At 48.6% G+C, this 19,250-nt stretch overlaps 1 protein-coding gene across 10 annotated transcripts in view; it reads right to left on the bottom strand.

Annotated features, from left to right (window-relative positions):
• Window positions 1-1,871: 1,871 nt before the first annotated feature.
• Window positions 1,872-19,250, bottom strand: part of FRMD4A (FERM domain containing 4A) — a 362,726-nt gene continuing 345,347 nt past the window's right edge. For 8 of the 10 annotated variants that reach the window (XM_048302660.1, XM_048302658.1, XM_048302659.1 and 5 more), the window contains 7 exons: window positions 16,738-16,966; window positions 15,514-15,570; window positions 14,808-15,045; window positions 14,220-14,384; window positions 11,575-12,434; window positions 9,136-9,232; window positions 1,872-5,629 (listed from right to left, as the gene is read on the bottom strand). In XM_048302660.1, coding sequence (XP_048158617.1) covers window positions 5,527-5,629; window positions 9,136-9,232; window positions 11,575-12,434; window positions 14,220-14,384; window positions 14,808-15,045; window positions 15,514-15,570; window positions 16,738-16,966 — 1,749 coding nt within the window. In that variant the 3' untranslated portion in view covers window positions 1,872-5,526. Of the gene's footprint in view, window positions 5,630-7,351; window positions 7,424-9,135; window positions 9,233-11,574; window positions 12,435-14,219; window positions 14,385-14,807; window positions 15,046-15,513; window positions 15,571-16,737; window positions 16,967-19,250 lie in introns of all 10 variants that reach the window. The other 2 variants (XM_048302657.1, XM_048302653.1) reach the window with 1 other exon arrangement.

The raw sequence follows: 19,250 nt of genomic DNA, 5'->3' as shown, positions 1-19,250 counted from the left end.
GTTTCCAGCTGTCCAGCACGTGAGAGCCAGCTCTGGTCCTCGGGGGATGGCAGGCCGGGGGGTACACTGTTACAGCAGCTGCTTTTCATCAGCAGTTGGAGGCTCTTTGCAGCTGGATGGCCCCAAATTGCAGCTACCAGACTGTGATCAAATAGTTAATAATGCCTGTTAGCCAAAAAAAATCCCAACCTTCAGTCTAGTTTGGGGAGGAGTGGGTGTGGTGCAGCTGTCATACTGCTTGACAGTTTGGGGGTTTTTTGTGAGGAGGGTATGTTTCAGTTTAGCAATTTAGACTTTTCCCTCTGGGCTTTTCCAGATGTTTATTTCTGATAATTCTTGCATTAGGCGGAAATAACTCTGCTGAATCCTAAGACTTTTAGCCTTAGGATGAAGTCATGAGTTTGCCATAGCGGTGTCTGGAGTGGTTTTGGGACTTCAGTGCCCCATGTCATTTGTTGCAGTCCCTGCCCCCTTCCTGAGCCCGGTGGCAGAAGGACCTGTGTGAAGTGAACTCTCACACTATGTGGTACCTGCCTGACATTGGTATTATTGTGCCTGGTGGTAGTTAAATGCCTTTAATTCCCTGTTTGCTATTTGTGCTGCTGGAAAGGCTCTTAGGGTAGGTGTATGTGGGATCAGTTTGTTTTAATGGAGGAACTGGGTTCCCCTCCTGCTGGCTGCCATAACATCGCCACCATTGATCCAGTCTTGCCCAAAGAATGAACCTGGTTGGGATGTAAGTGGCTTCATTTCTCAGGGGAAAGAGAGTGCTCTGACTCCTGGACCCAGGGATGAGAACACAGCGTGGTGCCTTCCCAGAGGGCTGGTGCAAGGTGGGCAGTGCTGGTATCAGATCTGGAGCAGGCTGCCCTGAAAGCTGCTCCTGAGGCGTAGAGCTGGAAGAGGGGCCTGCAGCACTACTGGAGTCACCGGCAAGAAATCTGAGCCCAGGTCCCGGTGTTTGGGGGCTGTCTGAAAACCTTCACTGTGGCTGTTTGGTCCCATCCCAAACCTTCCTGGGCATTTGCTGCAGGCAGTGGTTCCCCACTCCGGGAACTCCCTGTGGAGTGGAACTCCTACTCCCTGTGGGATGTGGGGGGGATTGGGTGGATGATACAGGAGGTGCTGGGGTGGGAAGAGGCTCCCTGTACAGTGGGAATAAATGGAAGGAGCACGAAGCAATGGTGCTGCGAAGTGTGGGAAGGCCCCATGTGAGACTGTGTGGCTGTTGGAAGCTGCCTGTGGTTTTGGGGGGTGCTGGGTGGCCAAAGGGGTCACTGCTGCCCACAGAGGGGACACCAGTGATGTTAAGTGACGTCCCTAACCCTCTGCGGGGATCACTGCTGCCCTACTGAGCTAGAGCAGCCTCTTGGGTTGGGTTCCCTTGGGAATTCACCAAGCAGGCAGTTCCTTGGAGCATGGGGAATGTGCTGGTGCTGAAGCCTGTCCCACAGCGGTTGGCACTGCTGAAACTGCGTTGCAGCAACTTGGCATCCAATCCATGAAAGTGAGCCTTACTTTTAGTTATTTCAAGTTGTGTGTTGTAACTAAATGTTATTTCTGTGACTTTGCTTCCCACGGTGGTGGGATATCAGTCACACTCTTTGTCCTCCTGGGCCCCTGGGACCAATGCTTGGGAGAACATGGCACGGAGTGAGCATGAATCTGCTGGGTGCTGAATCCCAAGGGATCTCTAAAGGATGGGCTTTTTTGGAGGAATGCCTAGTGTTCCCTGCAATCAGGCTCCCCGGCAGCCAAGGAGCAGGTCCCTCATGGACACCCTGGCCAGCTGGGCACACATCTGGACGGAGCATCTCTAGCAGTGGTGAGGATGGCCCAGGCTCTGCCCTACCGAAGAGACCACGGCAAGGTTTCATTTTGAAAATGCTTTAATAAGGAAGTGTTGACAACACCGTTTTGCAAAATGTAAAGGTAACTATACAAATTCTTAATACAAAAAGAATAAATTAAAAGCAGATCTTTTTTAATTCTGCAACTTTTTCTACAACATACATATTTTTTTTCCTTGATTACAGTTGAACAGAATCCAGTAAAATCATTTTCCATGCTCTAAAGTCAATTTCAGGAGAGACCTAATTTTTTTTCTTTTTTTTTTTTTCTTTTTTTTAAACTAGAGAGTCCATTTTACACAACTTGTAATAAAACTATTGACATTAATATATATGTAAAACTTTACATCTAGTTAACTAAGCAGTAACTGGTCATCTGATAGCACCTGAATGGGGATCGGCTATGCCTGAAACTAAAACTAATACAGAGTGAAAACAAATTGGACTGTTTCAACATTTTCAACACTCGACTGCATATAATATCATTTAAAAATAAACCCTGCCTCCCAGCACGGCCCCGTGCAGGGACCGTCCCCTGGCTCCTGCCCACACAGAGGGAGTGTCAGACACGGAGATTGAACGCGGTTGTGGCTTTATGGCAGATGGAGCCTTGAAAAATAAAAAAGTAAAGGAGGGGTTAGGTTGGTAGTCAAGTGCTTGTCTATAATAGCTATGTATATACCCCTCCATGTTATACTTAAATATGTTAATCTCATATGATTAACATTTTATGTACATTTGTGTTTAATTGAATTGAGCTAAACAGTAAAACCTGTTTTACTTAATCTGTCTTTACTACCAGACTGGCTGCTCACATGTGCCTTGATTGCAAACCAGAAAAGCAGAACACAAAGCAAAACTCAATCCGTTTCTAGAAAGCTTTTTTGCCACTCCAGCCTGTTTGCAATTCAGGCTAAACATTTTTATTTTTCCCCCCTAATTTCAGGGCTGCCACCTTTTAACCTTTGCTGCAAAACTGCAGAGCTGGTCTTAGAGGAATTAATGTTTCTTCCTGTAGTGCCCAGAGGCCTCATAGTGCCGCTGTTGTTGAATTCTTTTTAATTAAAAGAAGGTACACAGAAAAAAAAAAAAACAAACCCAAACCACTTACCAGGGAAATTAAAAAGAAAACAGACAGTTGCTCAGAGCCCCTAAAAATCCTTGGGCTAAATTATTCTCTGTAGCTTAATTTGGTCCTTATTTAATCCTTTCACTTTAGCTACCAAATCTTATCAGTAAATGTCATTAATCAGTACTATCTCTTATCCAGCTAAAAATCCAATTAGGAACTTGAAATAATTCCCATGTTAAAGACCCCAAAGCACAAAGAGATGGTGAAAACAGCATTTTGCATGTTCAGATAAAGGCTGCAATCTCACTGCTGGCTGTTCTTCCAGAATTGAAAGTAAGGCTTCGATTACTGTCACAGTGCATTGCACTCCCAGGTGATGCTTCAGGGAGGCCCAGAAGCACAAGGTTTGTGTGGCCACCTTTGTAAACCCTTTGCCAGTGTTTTTGTTGGTTTTTTTCAGAGGGAAAATTCATTTATGCTTCATGTGTAAACATGAGTTTCCTTATTGTAGAATTAGGGAGGGGTTTGTCTTGGAAGTGACATCATCTGGTGCCAACCCCTGCCATGGGCAGGGACACCTTCCACTGGACCAGGTTGCTCAGAGCCCCTGGCCTCCTGCCCCATCCAATCCTGGCTCTGCCACAGATTTCCCTGGACAAATGACAGCCTTTCTGTCCGTTGCTGCCTCATCTCCGCAAGGCCACCTCCCCACCTCGCCAGTGATGCCAGGCAGCAGCGCAGGGAACCGAAGCCAACACTTCTGGAGTGAGCTGCAGGAAGGAATTGGCATGAGCCGCTTGCATTAATGTTTAGAAACCCCATCATTTTTCAAAGCCTAATTACACAGAACCCATTCTCTTTTAAAGCCTGGAATGCAGTTTTCCAGCAACCTTAATACCAAAAGGTGTGGCAGCCCCCCAAGTTGCAGTGTTTAATTTGAAACGTCTCGCTCTACTTTGTCTGGTAGATGCTGTTGTTATTCTTGGAACACACACACACACGCACGCACACTCACACTATTTTTTTTTCCTTTTTCCTTAAACTAAAGCTAACTTCAGTTTCTGCTTTTCACAAAGTAACCCCCTCCAGCCGTTTAATGCCTTTCCCATAGGAAATCATCGTTTGCACGCATCAACAGGGGAAGGCTGGGCGCCCACCCCCATTGAGTGGCAATAAAAACAGCATAGCACCGCAGTGAAGACTAAGACGTGCCAGCTTCAACATCCACCTAGATTGTGCACTTGTTCGTTACAAAAGTGTCTTTGAGGCCTTTGATAGCTCCATGGCTTGACATGTATAAAGCATTGCTCTAAAGTATGTGTAAACTTGCAGCTCCTTCCAGGCCGCGCTCGTGCGACTCCGTTTGGTGTCCACAGGCAGCTCTCGCTTGTGTCCGACGCTTGCTCGGTCGCTTCTCTTTCTCTCTGGCAAGGGGAAGATTTGCCTGTCTGCTGGTTGTCCAACCCCGCTCCAGGAGCCTTCCCGCTTCCCGACAGACCGGTTCTCCCACACGGCAGCGCACGGGTGACGAGCCCTTTGCTACACTGGTGCTAATGAAGGGAGGAGGAGTGGAACCGATATGTGATCGCAGCTTGGCTGTGTCAGGTCGATTGCGATGTGCCTTCCCTTGGATTTCACTTTAACGCTTTGTGCAGAAATAGATTCAAATTTATTGGCTGTATCTGTTTGTGGAAAGGTTTTTTTGGTAATTTTTATCTGTATCAAAACAACCAATACAATCCCAACCTCTCCATGTACTGGTGGGCACTCTGTGCCAGCCACAGAGATGCTGTGAGTGCAGTACTTGGCTCTGCTGTAGGTAATGCCTTTGTAAACCTTGTCTGTCCAGTTCAACAGTGGCTTGCAGACAGTGATGCTGTGATACCAGCCCAGACCTCGGGTGTGTCTGCAGCACAGGGGGTTGGTTTGCTTGCGTGTAGGTGGACTCCAAGCGAAGAAGGAAATGCCATTTTGCAGGGGGTGGTCGTGCCTGCCATTGAGTTAAAGAAGGGAGATGTTCTTGTAGCTAGAACTTGCTGAGCACGCTCATCCTGCCGACAGTGGTGCGGCGATCTTTGGCAGTGCTGACCTGATTGTGAGACTGACACATCTCTGAAGTGGTGAGATTTTGCTGTTTCAGAACAGATGCATTTTCAGGATGATGGTCTCCATTTCTCAGCCTCTGTCCTATTCCCACCCCCTTAAAACTAATGCTGTTGGCTTCATCTTGCAGGTCACGGAACTCTTACTGCTGTTATGTGCTGTGCAACGCTAATCTTTGATATGAGCCTTGAAAGGCTTCATTGTTTCAAAGGAAAACCAACTTTGAAACTGACTCTTCAGATGGCTGCCCCTCTCCACCCGCTGCCCCGGGGCCGTGGGAGGGACGGGCACCCGTCTGGCAATGGGATGTGCTGCGCTCTGTTCCTGTCCTGGTGGGTGTCTCAGGGCCAGTGTTCCATAGATGTTGTCTTGAATTGCATCGTGAAAAAAGTGCTTAGAGTTGAAGCTGGTGCTGCGTGACAGTGCATCTGGGTAAGGCAAATGAGAGGCAGTGAGGTGATCTCAGAATGGCATTGATGTGATTAACTTGAGGTCAGGGGTTCACACTAGAGTCCCGGGCTTGGCTTTTTCCTGCCCATACCACTGGACATCTGCTAATTCTGGATAGAGGGGAGAATCCAAGAAACAGCTATCATTGTAGTTCCTGCAGGAGAAAGGAAACTTTGTTAGGACAGTGAGTGCTCCTGGGAAGTTCAACCTGAGCATAAAACATTGTATTATGGGTGGAGAGGAATGCAGGATATTCACAGACCCCACTGCACTCTGCTGTGTCTTCTTCCCCCCTGCCCTGGGTACAGCAGCACTGCTGTGCCTCTGCCCTGCCTGAGGGCTCTGCACAGTCTGAGGGCTCTGCCTGCTGTCTGGCTTGGTAGTAAGTTGGGATAGAGATTTTTCCATAGGATGCTCTCCAAGGAGCAAGTCCTTAGAGCAGCTCTCTCAGCCATAGGCTGTATCACCCAGTGGGAATGTGGAAGGAGGAGGGTGGTGGCACTTTCTTGTAGCACTTCTTCTCTGGGCAGAGCCTTGTGCATCACTGAGCAATCTCAGAGTTACGTGGCTTTCCAGGGATGAACCAGGAAGGGCCTAGTGAGACCATACCAGGTCTGATGTGGAAAGGACTGTGTTCTGTTGCAGTAGCTTAGTACTCATCTCAGGGTAGCTCTGACAAGCTACTGCTTCTTTTGCTGCCTGGCTTTTTCTTTGCCTGTACTGAGCAGATGAGATAATTCATGAGAATTTTCTTTGCTATTTACATTAAGAGCTCCAACCAGGGTCAGCTCCTGGCTTAGGTTGCAGAGCTTCTTGCCAGAGGAAAACACTCAGGTCAAAATCTGGATCTTTTGAAAAGTGATTGCTCTATTTGTGCCATCACAGCCAGAATTGATGTCTGTCCCTCACACTTTGATTTGAACCAACTTCCAAACTAGAGATTGTTTTGAGGCCAAAAGCAGGAGATGCACATTTTTTCTGTTTACTGAGGGATTCCTACTCCTTCCTACACTCCCTCCCCGCCTCACAGGACTGATCTCACATGTGATACAGTTCCTGCTTCCTCTGCCCTGTTTTCCACCTGACTTCCCTGGGACTGGGGTCTGAGAGGAACCGGAGCAAGGGCATCGCTATTTGCATGTTGAAGAGCCTTTTGTTTCCCAGCTCTGTGCTGTAGCACAGAGGTTTATGGGGGTATCTCTAGAAAGCTGGGCTTGAAACACTTGACAGATGCCAGCTGTGAGTGGTTGTAGATTCAAATGAGAGTGTCAGACAGCGACGGCAGTTTAATTAAAACAGAAATACTCTGAGGGTTTTTTGTTCCCTTCACTCTTCCCCCTCTGTCTTCCCACCGGAACAGCACCAGGGTTGCTTTTCATTCCATAAAACCTCTCTGCTGGTGCGGCTGCTGCAAACAGCCTCAGTTCTGCAGCAGGGAGGGAAGAGGAAAGGGTGATGGAGCTGTGGCTGGAGCGAGGCCGGGAGCTCTGGCCAGGTCCTTCAAGCTTACCCGAGCTCATGTCCCCACCACGCTGCTCCCAGACTGTTCCCACAGCACTCTGCCCACACTGCTTTCAGTTGTCCCAAGCCACAGATTTGTTGCCCCCCTCCCCGCTCTCTCTGCCCATTCAGCCTCTGCAGGGACACAGAGCAGGCTGGCCCCAAGTCCCTTTCACAGGGCAAAGGCACAGACTCACTGAAAAGGCACAGAAAGGGCTTTGAATGCTCCCAGGCACTGAAGGAAGCCTTGCTGGCAGCCAAGCGGGCTCACAGCTAAAGGGCTGCTCCGGCAGGACAGCAGGAGGCCGGGCACTCGCACTGTGCTCTCGGACTATGGGGCAGAAGGAGGAAAGAACAAAACGTTCCCTTACTATACCTCTATTCATCAGTACTTTGGTGGGTTGGAGACTGAGACTCATCCATAGTGGGTGAGTTGTCTGTTGCTTCTCTGAACAAAGGAGAGCAAAAAAGGAGGAAAGAGGAGAGAGGAAATGTTAAAGAAAAGAAGTGACACAGACATTGTTATGAGCTTATTAATCCAGTGGGGAAACAAGTTGATGAATCATCTTTAGAAAAAGTTAGTGACACAAAAACATGTTGGGGAGAACTGTCAATCTGTTGAGTCGTGCTGGGTGGGCACAGCTGCTCCTGCAGTGAGGGAATCTGTGTTGTGCATCCAATGGCAGACTGCATCCACTCCTGTATTTATATACATACACCTTGGGTGCTATGCCCAGGCACAAAAAAAGTGCTGATTTGTCTCCAATTCTTTCTGCACTGGTTGTTGGTGCAGGGCCTAAACTATAAGTCCAGCTAACTTCACTTTCACCAGCTGAGAATTTGGCTTGATGTATTTTTGCTGCGAGAGACAAAGTGCCGGGCTTATCTTGTATGGAAAAATAAGAAAAGCTGGGATTATCCAAACAGATGTCTCAGCTGGCTGCTCACCAGTTTTGATTCTGATCATCATCAAGATATTTAGAAGAAGTAGGATTGGATGGAGACTGAGACTAAAATTTGAGTTTAGACTCAAACTCTTAAGAGTGGAAATTTCTGTGTATGATAAAGGTAGGTACCTTTTGCCTATCTTGCTATCCCTTGACTTTTTCTGAAATGAGACCAAGAACATTCTCCTGTTTTAAAGCTGGAAGCACATGCACAGACCATGTGAAGCTGGATGTCAAATGTGTGAATTTAAAATCCAGGTAAACCTAAGGGATTGTGGTTATGGTTCTCCTCATCTTCTATTTAAAGTGCAGTCACAAGCAGGGCTGGAGTAAAACCAGAGGTCAAACCTGGTCATAGGTGACCAGGGTAATTACAGGGCAGGAGATTTTCCAGTGGCTGCACAGTGAAATGTTTTCAAAGGACTAGGGTATTTTGAGGACTGTAGTGTCAGATCTAGCTGATCTCACCAAAATCTCATCCCCTAATCTGGGATGTGCTGCGTTAGATGGGATCTGGAAGTGACCTTTATTTCACATGGCAGGACAGAATTGCTGGACAGAGATTGCTAGAGAATACCCATGGGAGCTTACAAAAGGTTGTTTATTTACTCCTGGAACTCCCTGCCTTGTAAAGGTGTGCCAAAGAACCCAATTACTGTATTTACATGAGTAATGGCTACCTATGTGTAATGCCTCCCTTCACACTCTGGTGAAGCACTTTCATGTTAGTGGTAGCTGAAAAAAGATGCACTTAATAGTCATGCAGACACATTGCTGGGGAAAACTGAGCAGAAAAATGAGGTTGCTGCACACACAGGTATGGCAGGCACTGAACCTTGTCTTTGCACAAGGTCTTGGTGTGGACAGTCAGTGTGATAGCTGCTGAAAAAGAAACATCAGCTATTTCAACATATGAAGATTGAAGGAAGGAGATTGTCCAAGCAGGAGGAACCTGCAAGGCTTCTTTCCCTGTCAGTCTGACACTGCTTGGAGCATTGCTGCTGGGTGTGGATGGCTCGGCCATGTCTTGGTCAGCCTAAACCAGAGCTCCACCCCCACAAGAGCACAGGTGGGAGACTGGAAATGCTCCGTGCAGATATAGGCGATAGAGCACTGGGGAAACATTCCCCATAGCTGTGCTTGTGTGTGGGGCACTTTTTCTCAGCAGCACTGAGTGAGGTGGATTCTCTAACCTGTCCCCACAGACACTCACCCAGTCTGCCACGTGAGAATGTGGTGGGGACTGCCCGGCGGCGTGGCTGCGAGCTCGCTCGACGGCGTGGAACTCCTCTGGCTGTGAGGTAAGGCAGCTAGAAAACAACCAAGGGTGGAGGAAAACGACTGGTGAGGTGAGAACGCAAAGGTCAGGGTGGTTCAGAAGCATCAGCTGGTCAGACCAGCAGAAACACGTCTGGCTGTGAGTAAACACAGCCTGGGACAGGCCTCGCCCTGTTCCTGGGTGATTGTGCCTGGACGCAGCACAGGAGCACAGCCTCTGCTGACACTGCTGCAAGTCACGGGCTGGATGTGGCCTCAGCTCTGCAGGAACACAGCCTCCAGCTGAATACAGCCACCCAGACTCTCCTGATCCTGCCTGGGACACACCACGCTTCTCCCAGCACAGAAGCTTGGTTGCTGCTGCCTGGACTCCATGGGTCCTGAACTGGAGGAGCTCAGCCTGCCAGGCTCAGCCTCCTGCTTCCAGGGCTGGTGGGAGATGCTTTGTGTCCCTAGGAGCCAGGGCTGGCAGTGGTGAGAGCCTGGACAAGTACACTGGTCATGTGCTAAGGAGGAAGACAGCTCTGAAGATTTCAAAAGCTACAACTTTCTTTCACTGTGCATTTGTAAAAAATGCTTGGCTTTGTTGAACGAAGACAGAAGTAATCTGGACTAAAAATGGGAAGTGGTTCTTGGGGGAATTTCCCTGGTGAGGGTCCAGCAAATAAATCCACCTGACCAACCTTTCCTCTTCCTCAAGTCCATACAGTGCTGACCCTCTGGATTTAATACATGCCTAGGAGTCTGATCCTCTTTGAAGGACAGTGTGCAGCCCAATAAACCTATCAGATAGGACGGATCAGCTGAAATTATGGAGGCGTCTACCTGGCACCCCTCTCTGCTGTTAAATTCTTTAGCTGCTGCCAAATGACACTTACAGGGAAAATCAAATTTTAATTTGCTTCTTGGAGCTGACAGCTCCTGAGGTCAGTATCCTCTCACAGCTGTGACTGGGAACAGACTCTGAACACAAAACCAATCTATGCTGCCAACTGGTCAGGCCATGCTGTGATTACTGAGCACACTTGTGCTGCACAGGTATCACATTTAGGTTTAAAGACCCAGCTGAGTGGGGGAATAGACTGAATGACAGTGATTTTTATGTGCTCTCACCCCAAAGCCACAATTTTCCTGAACTGGTACCATTTCCAAGGCCAACCAAAAGCTTTCCAGTGTTCAAGCATTTTCTCTTGCTGCATGGAACATAATACCCATTAACCAAAGGGAGGAAGACAGATTTTCATAGGGAGACATGGGATGGTTCTAGCAGCTACTCAGTTGTGTCTTGGTCCACACCTGATTCTCCTGTGAGTGTTGGCATCACACATAAATCAGCCTCTTCTTGGGCAGCTGTTGGTGGCCCATGAGGAGCCTGTGTCAAACCATCTCTGACTCCATGCTGGAGTTGGCAGCGAGTGCAGGGCCCCACTGCTGCCAGCGTGGTGGTCACCATGGACTGGACACCATGCTGGGATGGCAGAAGGCCAGCAGCCAGCATGGTTGGACAATGCACTGGTCTGCCTGGGAGGCAGTGACAAGTGAGGCCAGAGCAATGGTGTCTCCCATGCTGAGGCATGTGGCTCAGGTTTTTAGCAAGTCCTTGATCTGTCCACACTGGCTGGACAAGCAGTGACTGATGGCCAGTAAATATTTAACCTTGGTCTGGTTCAAAGCACATTGTGGCTTTCTCAGTGTAATGAATTTGACTGTTTTCTTACCATTTAATATTAACAGCACAGAGGAGTGCAAAGCTCTGTACATGACACAGAGGCATAATACTGCACAAACTTCAGCACTCTGAATTTCAGGGTATTATCAGCAGAGTTATTGGAGCTGCATGGGAAAACCAAGTCTCAGCAGTGCACAAAGATGTCATTGCTCAAACGTTTTTGTGGGGGGTGGAGGGGCTGGCATGCCCCACTTCACCTTTCTCATGCTTTTGGTGTTTCAGTGAGGACATACATTCTCCTAGTCTGTGCTGAACCCCTGCTTGCTTCATCTCTCCCCTCGCTGTGATTATGAATAGTGATGCTCCCTGTGGTTTTGTCACCTTCAGCCTCTAGTGCCATCACCCAAAACCCAACTGCACTCTGATGAAAGACCTGACAATAACCGGGCTTTGGTCTCTCTCCGTCTTTTGAGCGCATCATTGAGAAGTGATGATTTCCATGGAAAAACATTCCCACTTGATGAATGTCTTGGACAAGGCCTTCTACCCAGTGTTACACCTCCAGGCTTGGTGAGCAGTGTCTGAAGGCCAGATAATGTGCTGTGGTCTGGCACTGCTCTCCAGCTGGGGTGTAATGCCTGGCACAAATCCAGGCTGAATGAGGCTGCCATCCTTCCCGCACCTCTGCCTGGGCCTGGCTCTTACCTGATGTTGCTTTACACATCTGAGGCATTCTCGTGACCCGGCTGTGTGCCACAAAGGTGCTTTGAGAAGATGTGCTGTACTGGGAGCTGCTGTCTGAGGAGGTGGAGCTCGTGTGCGAGAGGCGGCTGTGCTCCTTGTGGGAGGCCGTGGACCGCTGGTACCAGAGCCGCAGCTCGTCCGACACCGCAGTCCTACCCGAGCCTTTCTCATGGCCCTCCCTGCCCAGAGATGGAGTCCTTATGATCTGGGAGCGGGACGGGGTGAGCCTGACCGAGTCCACTTCATCCCCGTGCCAGTTCTCCTTGAACATCCCCCCCGCTGTGTAGGAGTTGGAGGTTTTGAATTGTGCTTTCACACTGTAGTGTCCCTCCTGGTCGTTCTCCAGGCTCCTCACCACCACGGGCGTGGAGCTGCCCTCGATGTACAGGGGATATTCTTTGATCCTGTACTGGGAGGAGGGTTGGCTCTGGCTGTGCAGGTAGACACGATGGTGTCCCGTCCCGTTCCTTGCAGCCAGGTTGGGCATACTCCCTGAATTGGAAGAGACCAGGTTGCCTGCTGATTTGTGCCTTTGCCTCTGCCGTTCTCTGGCTTTCGATGGGGAATCCTCTGCCAGGGTGGAGTAGTTGGGGTTCATCTGAGCAGGGTAGTAGTGCTCCGAGCTGGAATGGCTGGTGCAGGAAGAGCAGTCGTCCATGGGGTCAGAGCCATTACTGCTACGAGTCCCTGGGGTGTAGAAATCAGGGCTCCCTGTCTCATTTTCTGAGCCGAGGAGCTTTCCTTGTGACTCCAAACTGGAGCTCCGGTGTCTAAAGTGCTGAGCTAAGCTGTGCAGTCTGGTTGGGCTGATATCTACTGACCTGCAGGTACCAGGAAACAAAACAGGCTGTAAGTCAACAGGTTCAATCATTCCCCATCCCTGTCTGTACACACAGCCAGCAAAGGAATCTGAGGGCATTGGAAACCTGAACCCTTCGAGCACTGCTTGGGGCTGCTCCTTGCAATGCAATCTGCTTCCCTGCTGCAGGGCTTGAGGTGATTGAGGTGTTCCTGTTCTTCTCCAGTTCCTTGGTGGTGACATTCAGTCTACAGCACCATGAGGGACATAAATCCCTGCCCAACCCAGTTCCTCTGTGGTTCCCACCCTGGGAAAAGCCCAGTCTGAAGGGTAAAGTCTGGGAACCTCAAGCCCTGGCTTTGATGGTTGATCTCTCTCATGGCAGAGCTGTTTGGATCAGCATCATCCCTTTGCTACCACCTTCACCTTGTGCCACCCTGCAAATCCGAAAACCTCACAGGTCACAAAGGTGGTGTGATTCCCTTGCAAGTGGCCCATGAAAGTCCTGCATGGGTACAATCCACCTGATGAGAGACAGACAGACTGCCCATACTTAGCCCTGAATGTTGTGATTTCTCCACTGGCCATTGAAAAAGTCACCCCTTGTCAAGTAGCTTGGTGTTACTGGGGCCCAGCCATGGGTAGCGTGTGCAGGACTCTTACTGGTGACAACCCTTCAGGCAACCACCCCAAATCACAGTTTACAAGACTTGATTCATGGCCAAGTCTGGGAGGTCTCTATTCACCCTGTTTGAAGAGCTCCACCCATCCATTCAAGGAGCAGAAACACATCTACGTGATGGATGGCTAAGGCCAGGGCATGCAGCTCATGAATAAGCTACAGACTCAGCAATGGTTGTTTCAAACACCCAAATGGCCCCTACCCAGTCAAGGCCCATTCTCAAGCTCTGTGCCAGACTCATATCTCATACAGCTTGGCTCCAGCATTAACCGACATTGCACCTTTGTAAGGTACTCTCAAGCCAAAAGTTTGTAACAAACTTAACCCAGGGCTTTAATGCCTTGTATTGTCTCTGCCCAAGGCTGATGTGTTGGCATGACTCTTGATTTATTCTGAGCTAAATGATGGTAGCACTTCCCCTTAGGGCAGGATACCGACCAGCACACAGCTCTGGCTCAGCTCTGCTCTCTGCAGTGTCCATGGAGTTTGCCACAAAAGCAAAAGCGCAATGAAGCTGAACAGTTTGTAAAAATCCTGCTGAAAATTGCAGTCAACTTTGGGCCCATACATCAAATCACCTCCCTTTTACACACTTTAGCTCTTTCCTCTGTCAACCCTGGGCTAAATTCCACTGCCACCTGGGTCCCCGGCTGGATTGCTTTATACAGGCTCTTGATCTCCCTGTAACATCACACACCTACAAACATTTTATCCATGAGGGAAAGTTACCACTATTCAACATTTTGTATCAGACAGGAAGCAACATATTCTCTCCAGCTGGATCCATGGAGGAATTTACTGCAGAATTTAGCAGTAGCACTACATGCATTTTAAAAGTGGCTTGTAGAGCCTATAAACAGTCCGAGATGAAAGGTCCCAGCAGAAGAAAAGCTTGATCACTTCAGGGGAGGGATGAGGGGCAGAATTGTGTTTATCTGAAGGGATTTCATGATGTCACTTCAGGAGAGATTCTCTACTGGCATGAGCACATGAGCCTCTTATGTGAACAGGAATGCTTTGTGTCCTTTCCTGAACTGGAAATTAATTCATACCCTGAGGGAAGGATAAAGCAAGGAAAATTTATTTCAGGGTAATCAAGGTGAAACTGGAGCTGGGAAGACTTACCGCGTGGAGTGGACATAGTGCGGACTGCGTACCCGTAGATCTGGCGTCGACGGCATGCTGGACTGGGAATTCCAGTGGGGAAGGCTCCGGATGGGGCTGTTCTGCAGTGAGCTGCTCCCTCCTGCCTCGGCACAGCTCCCAGTGCTGGGGAACCGCTTGTGACTGCTGAAGAGGAAACACCCTGCTTCAGCTCTCCCACAGGAATTTGGGCAAGTGCCTCCCGTGCATCTTTCCAGATCTCAGGCACATGCCTGGGATCTTGTGGGGATGAGTGGGAGTTGGGTCAGCTGCTGCTCTGAGCCTGTGTCCCAGCGCTTGTGCTTCTACAGTGACAGAGGTCAAAGCCAAGCCCTGTCAAAGCCCTCGGATGATCCACCATCCTTCCCTTCTACATGTTTTGTAGAATAACACTGAGATACCAAACAGCAATCATGTGGCTGTAGCCTATTTTTATGACCTGGATATTGGCCAAAACACTTAAAAGTCTTTTAGTAAGGGACAGCTTTGTAAATTTTGAAAGGGCTCCCACCTGTCCCTCCTGAAAGCAGAGAGTATCTCTGTGATAGAGCTTCAAGAGAGCTGGCTCACCTGGAATGGCTGTGCGAGGAGCGTTTCTTGACCTTCTCATAGGGCTCATCCAGGGATGACTCGCTCCACATCTTGGGTTTGATGGGGGACTTGTCGTAGTCGTTGCGGTGGAAATGCATCTGGCGGAGCCCTTCCAGCGACTGCGGCGGGGGCGGCCGGTTGTGCAGTGGCGGCCGGGGCGGGAGGCCTTTGTGTGGGGACTGCAGAGGGGAGATTGTGCTGGTGACCTGAGAGTCCTCTGTGAAGAGAAGGGAGAGAGGTGATGGCTGTGTGACACCTCCAATGGCAGCACAACCCCAAGAGACACCATCACACCTCCAGAGCCTGCTTCCTTATCCCAATTCCTCTGGCTGTGTTCAGGGGCAACCTGAAGAGCTCACTTTCAGAAGGGCACTGGCTTGACATTCCCATTTTGGGAGAGAATGGCCAGCAAGAGTGTGTGATGCATTAAAACAACTGAAACGTAAGGGAAAACAAGGGGGCATTCTAGGACTGTCCTTTGAGATAATTCAGAGTGATAACCAGAGCAATACTCAGTGCTCCAGGCCTGAAGCCTGACTACAAGATAGAGTCAGGGGAAACCAAGCGTTTTTGCTCCTGGGATCTATCAGTGGACTATTACACAGAGCAGTAATTCTATTTGGAGTGTCAATCAGGAGTTCACACATCCCTCCCTGCTCTCTAGAACATACAGCAGCCAACATACCATCCTCGAGAACAAGGGCATCTGAAAGGGAGCTGTCTTCACTGGCAATGTTTCCTTCTGAAGAGAAGAAAATACAGAGATGGTCAGATGGTCCCAAGAATTGCAGTGACTGAGTGCTGAACTGCACCATGATCTTTGACCACTGAGTCTTAGCCTTAAGCAGTCACCCACACCTTCCTCCTCACAGAGCAAGAGGCAAAATTCCTATGAACAACTGACTCAGCCCACACTCAGTCTGGGAGGGCAGAGCTGCAGGTCGGGTCTCTCAGTAGCAGGCTGAGAGAGGAGCTGCTAACTCTTTTCAATAATTGGGGATTAAGACTGAATCTTAATTGGGGATTAAGACTGAGAGCCAAGATCCCCAGAGGATGCACACTGGCACAGTGCCATTAGCGAGATTCACATCTTGGCCCTTAAGGACTCTGGGTTCGATCCACCTTCTTAAAATGATCATCTTGTTGCTAACTAAAGGCTCACTCTAAGTACCAGTTCTGTGGAATTCAAGGAAATGTTTTCTGAGCATCCTCTGCAGCAGCAGGAAAAGCTCTCAGGTTCTTGGCATGCGGATGTTAGAGCTGCCTCCCCCAACCTGTGTCCTCATGGCTGTCTGTTATCCCTGACTGAGGTGCAATTTGGTACCCAGATCACAAATACAGCAGCTCTAATCTCAGTTCCTGCCACAAAGTCACAGAGAAAAGCTCTGCAAGACAAAGGGAAAGGGAAAAATCCTCAAGGGAGAAAGAACCATGGCAGAAAGTTAATAGATTTCACGAAAAACCAATCAACAGTCCAGTAAACCATAAAGTGCCCTGAGAATTACATTGTAAAAAAAAAAAAAAGAAAAAGAGAAGAAATATTTGAACACAGCAATGACACTGCTCCCACTTTGATTTTACAGATGCCTTTGAGCTAGAGAGCTCACCCCAATCTGCTAACATTAATTACATTTGTACAGCACTGCTCTGGAGGAGATGCCAAGAGAGCGATTTCATAGGTGAAGAACAAAGGAGTCACAGCCTGCTCTGCTGACATCCTGATCATCCACAGCACAACACAGCTTTGCTGCTGTGACTCAGCACATCCCTAATGCACAGCACCCTCTGACAGCACCCCTGCGGTCCTCCAGGCAGGACAGGGAAGAGGAGGGAGGGGAAATTTGGTAAGAATTTTGCTCCCTGCCCTCACAGACCCTCCCTGACGCTGTGGGCACTAAGTCCCCCTTACCATCTATGATCAGGGAGGCTCTCTGGGTTGGCTTCTTCCCAGATTTGATGCGATACTCGTTGATGGCGTTCTCGATCTCCTGCAGTTTCTTCAGGGCGTTCAGGTAGGATGTCTTCCTCTGCTTCTTCAGCTTTTTGCTGACATTCGGGTCGCTCGCCAGGCGCCGCGCAGCCTCCGTGATCTGGGACTGAATGGCAAATTCCCTCTCCAGGCGCTCCAGCTCTGCCTCCTGGCGAAGGCAAGTGGATTCTGGTTACCACCAAACTCCCCAAGCCCAGCTACGTGGAAGCTCTCCTGAACCTGACCAGTGGCCTCCAACTAAGGCTCTCCATCAGCAAAGCAACCACAATCATGCTGCTGCCCTCAGGGCCTCCCTGAGCATACCCATCTCACCTTCACCTGCTCACACGAGTGCCTGGAAGCACAGCTGGTGGAAGGGATGATCCATACAAGGCTGGAGCACCCATGTGTGTTCCAGCCCTCACGCTGCTGTTTGACTTTTCATGACATTCAATATGGCCAAGTTCAATGGTGTTCTACTGCACATTCATCCTTTTATAGCCATCTGTGGGTCACACCTGCCTCCCACCTGCTCCTTCTCCCTGTTTCCTATCTCCATATTCAAGCCCCATTTGATTTCACAGCTACGTATTGATGCAAAGCTACAGCTTTAACCTTCTTGACCAAGGTTTGCTTAGCGTCCACCAAACACTTTGGGGTAAAACAGGGCAAAGATGGGCTAACTCTCCCCAGTGTATGGCTGTCAAAATCCAGGAGTGAGTATGAGCTGAAGTAATTATGGGTTGCTGCACTGACGGCACTAGAAGATTGTCTCCTCGAGTTACCAGCCAGGAGGGTGATCTCAGAGCCAGCAGGGTGTAACAGCAAGGTCTCTGTATGCCAGAAAGAACCAGTGCCACCAGCATCTTGTAGGGTCTCAGCTGAGTTTTTAAATGCAACCAGGTGTACCCTGGAAGCTACCTATCCATTTCTGGTTATCCTCCAAAGTCAAGGGATTTAGGAGAATTTATGCCAAAGCATAAGCTGATACAGAGCTTCCCAGTCTGCATCAGGACCCCAAGCTGTGAATTTCAAAGGGCCTTGCTAATCTGCAACGGATCTGGCTACCTCCCCCAGCTCAAAGGAATTAGTCTGCTAGAAAGAGGAACCCAGTACATTGCAAATTAAAAAAAAAATGACAAGTTTTTCTACTTTTAGTGAATGGTGAGACAGCCATATATTCCTGGAGATCCCTGTTACACAAATTCAAATCCTCTCTTTGTTCAGCAGCAGTGTAAGAGCTGATGCTGTGGGATTTAATCAGACTGAAGTCATTCTCTGAAGTTTTTATTCTGGGCTTCTGGCTTAAAAAATATACCTTTGCTATCAGTGGTGAGTCAGCATTCCCTTGAAACTATAATTACAATTTTACTCACTTCGCTTAAGACTGAACCCACCTTCTGTCTTTTTAACAGATCTCTTTTTGCTTTGAAGACTTTATAAGCTCTGTTAGTGCCAGACTTATTAAAAGTGAACTTAACACCATGGGGTTTTAAGGCCTGGAACCTGATTCATCATCTTCTGGTAAAATCCTTCCCAGAGTCAGGAATTACAGGCCAGGTAAAGGTGATCATCAAGAAAAAAACCAGGATCCTTCCCTGCAAGTCTTGCTCTGACAAAGGTCTTGCTAAAGGTCTGGTGAGTTTGATGTGAGCTGTAATTTCAGACCTTCACAGATTCAGCTCTGAATCATTCAGTATATCCTAGGAAAAATATATTAATTTTCCTCCTGTCCATAATTGTCTATTTTCCTCCAGTGAGAGCCCTATAAATAAAGCCTTAGGAAATGAGAGCTATCATCTGCCTTCAGATGGAAGTTCCTTGTTTCAGGTCCTTGTCATAGTTGGTAATTTCAGTCCTGGATTTACGTGGTTGAGGGAATATTTCACCTTTTGCTTTAAATTGATTTTCCAGTGTTTGCACTTGCTGAAAAGTGCATGAAAACCATCACTAGCCTCCCTAAATGCTTTCAAACTGGCAGCCAAACACAGCTCAACATCATTCTTCGAGAACAGAAATTTATGGTTTTCAACACAGCCTTAAAATTTGACAGGCGAAGAGAGAGGTAGAGAAAAGCTGAGTCAGCATGTTTGGATTGCTGGTGCCAAAGGCAGAGTGCCTGCACTAGGGAGGAGCTGCTTTACCTTCCTGCTCTCCCCACCTAACCTTGCCACTGGAGTAAGGAGATTCCTCACCCGCTGGCCCCAAAAGCTGCCCTGTAGCAATAGGAGCTGGGGAAGCTGGAGATCAGGTTATAACTGAGCAGCCAACAGACTGCAGGGGTTTTAGGAGTAGTTCAGCTAAGACATGCTTCCCTTTGAAAAGCTTAATTAAATGTGCTAGTTCATGAATATTTGACTGCAGTGGAATTCCTCTCCCAGGCTCCATTGAGAACAAAACTAAAGAGCTCCAGCTGTTTATTTTTTCAGCAGAAGGAAAATGCCAACAAAACG

This window comes from Corvus hawaiiensis, chromosome 4 (assembly GCF_020740725.1).
Source record: "Corvus hawaiiensis isolate bCorHaw1 chromosome 4, bCorHaw1.pri.cur, whole genome shotgun sequence".
NCBI lineage: Eukaryota > Metazoa > Chordata > Aves > Passeriformes > Corvidae > Corvus > Corvus hawaiiensis.
The sequence above is the reverse complement of the archived record's forward strand: the minus strand, read 5'-3'. Positions and strand labels throughout refer to the sequence as shown.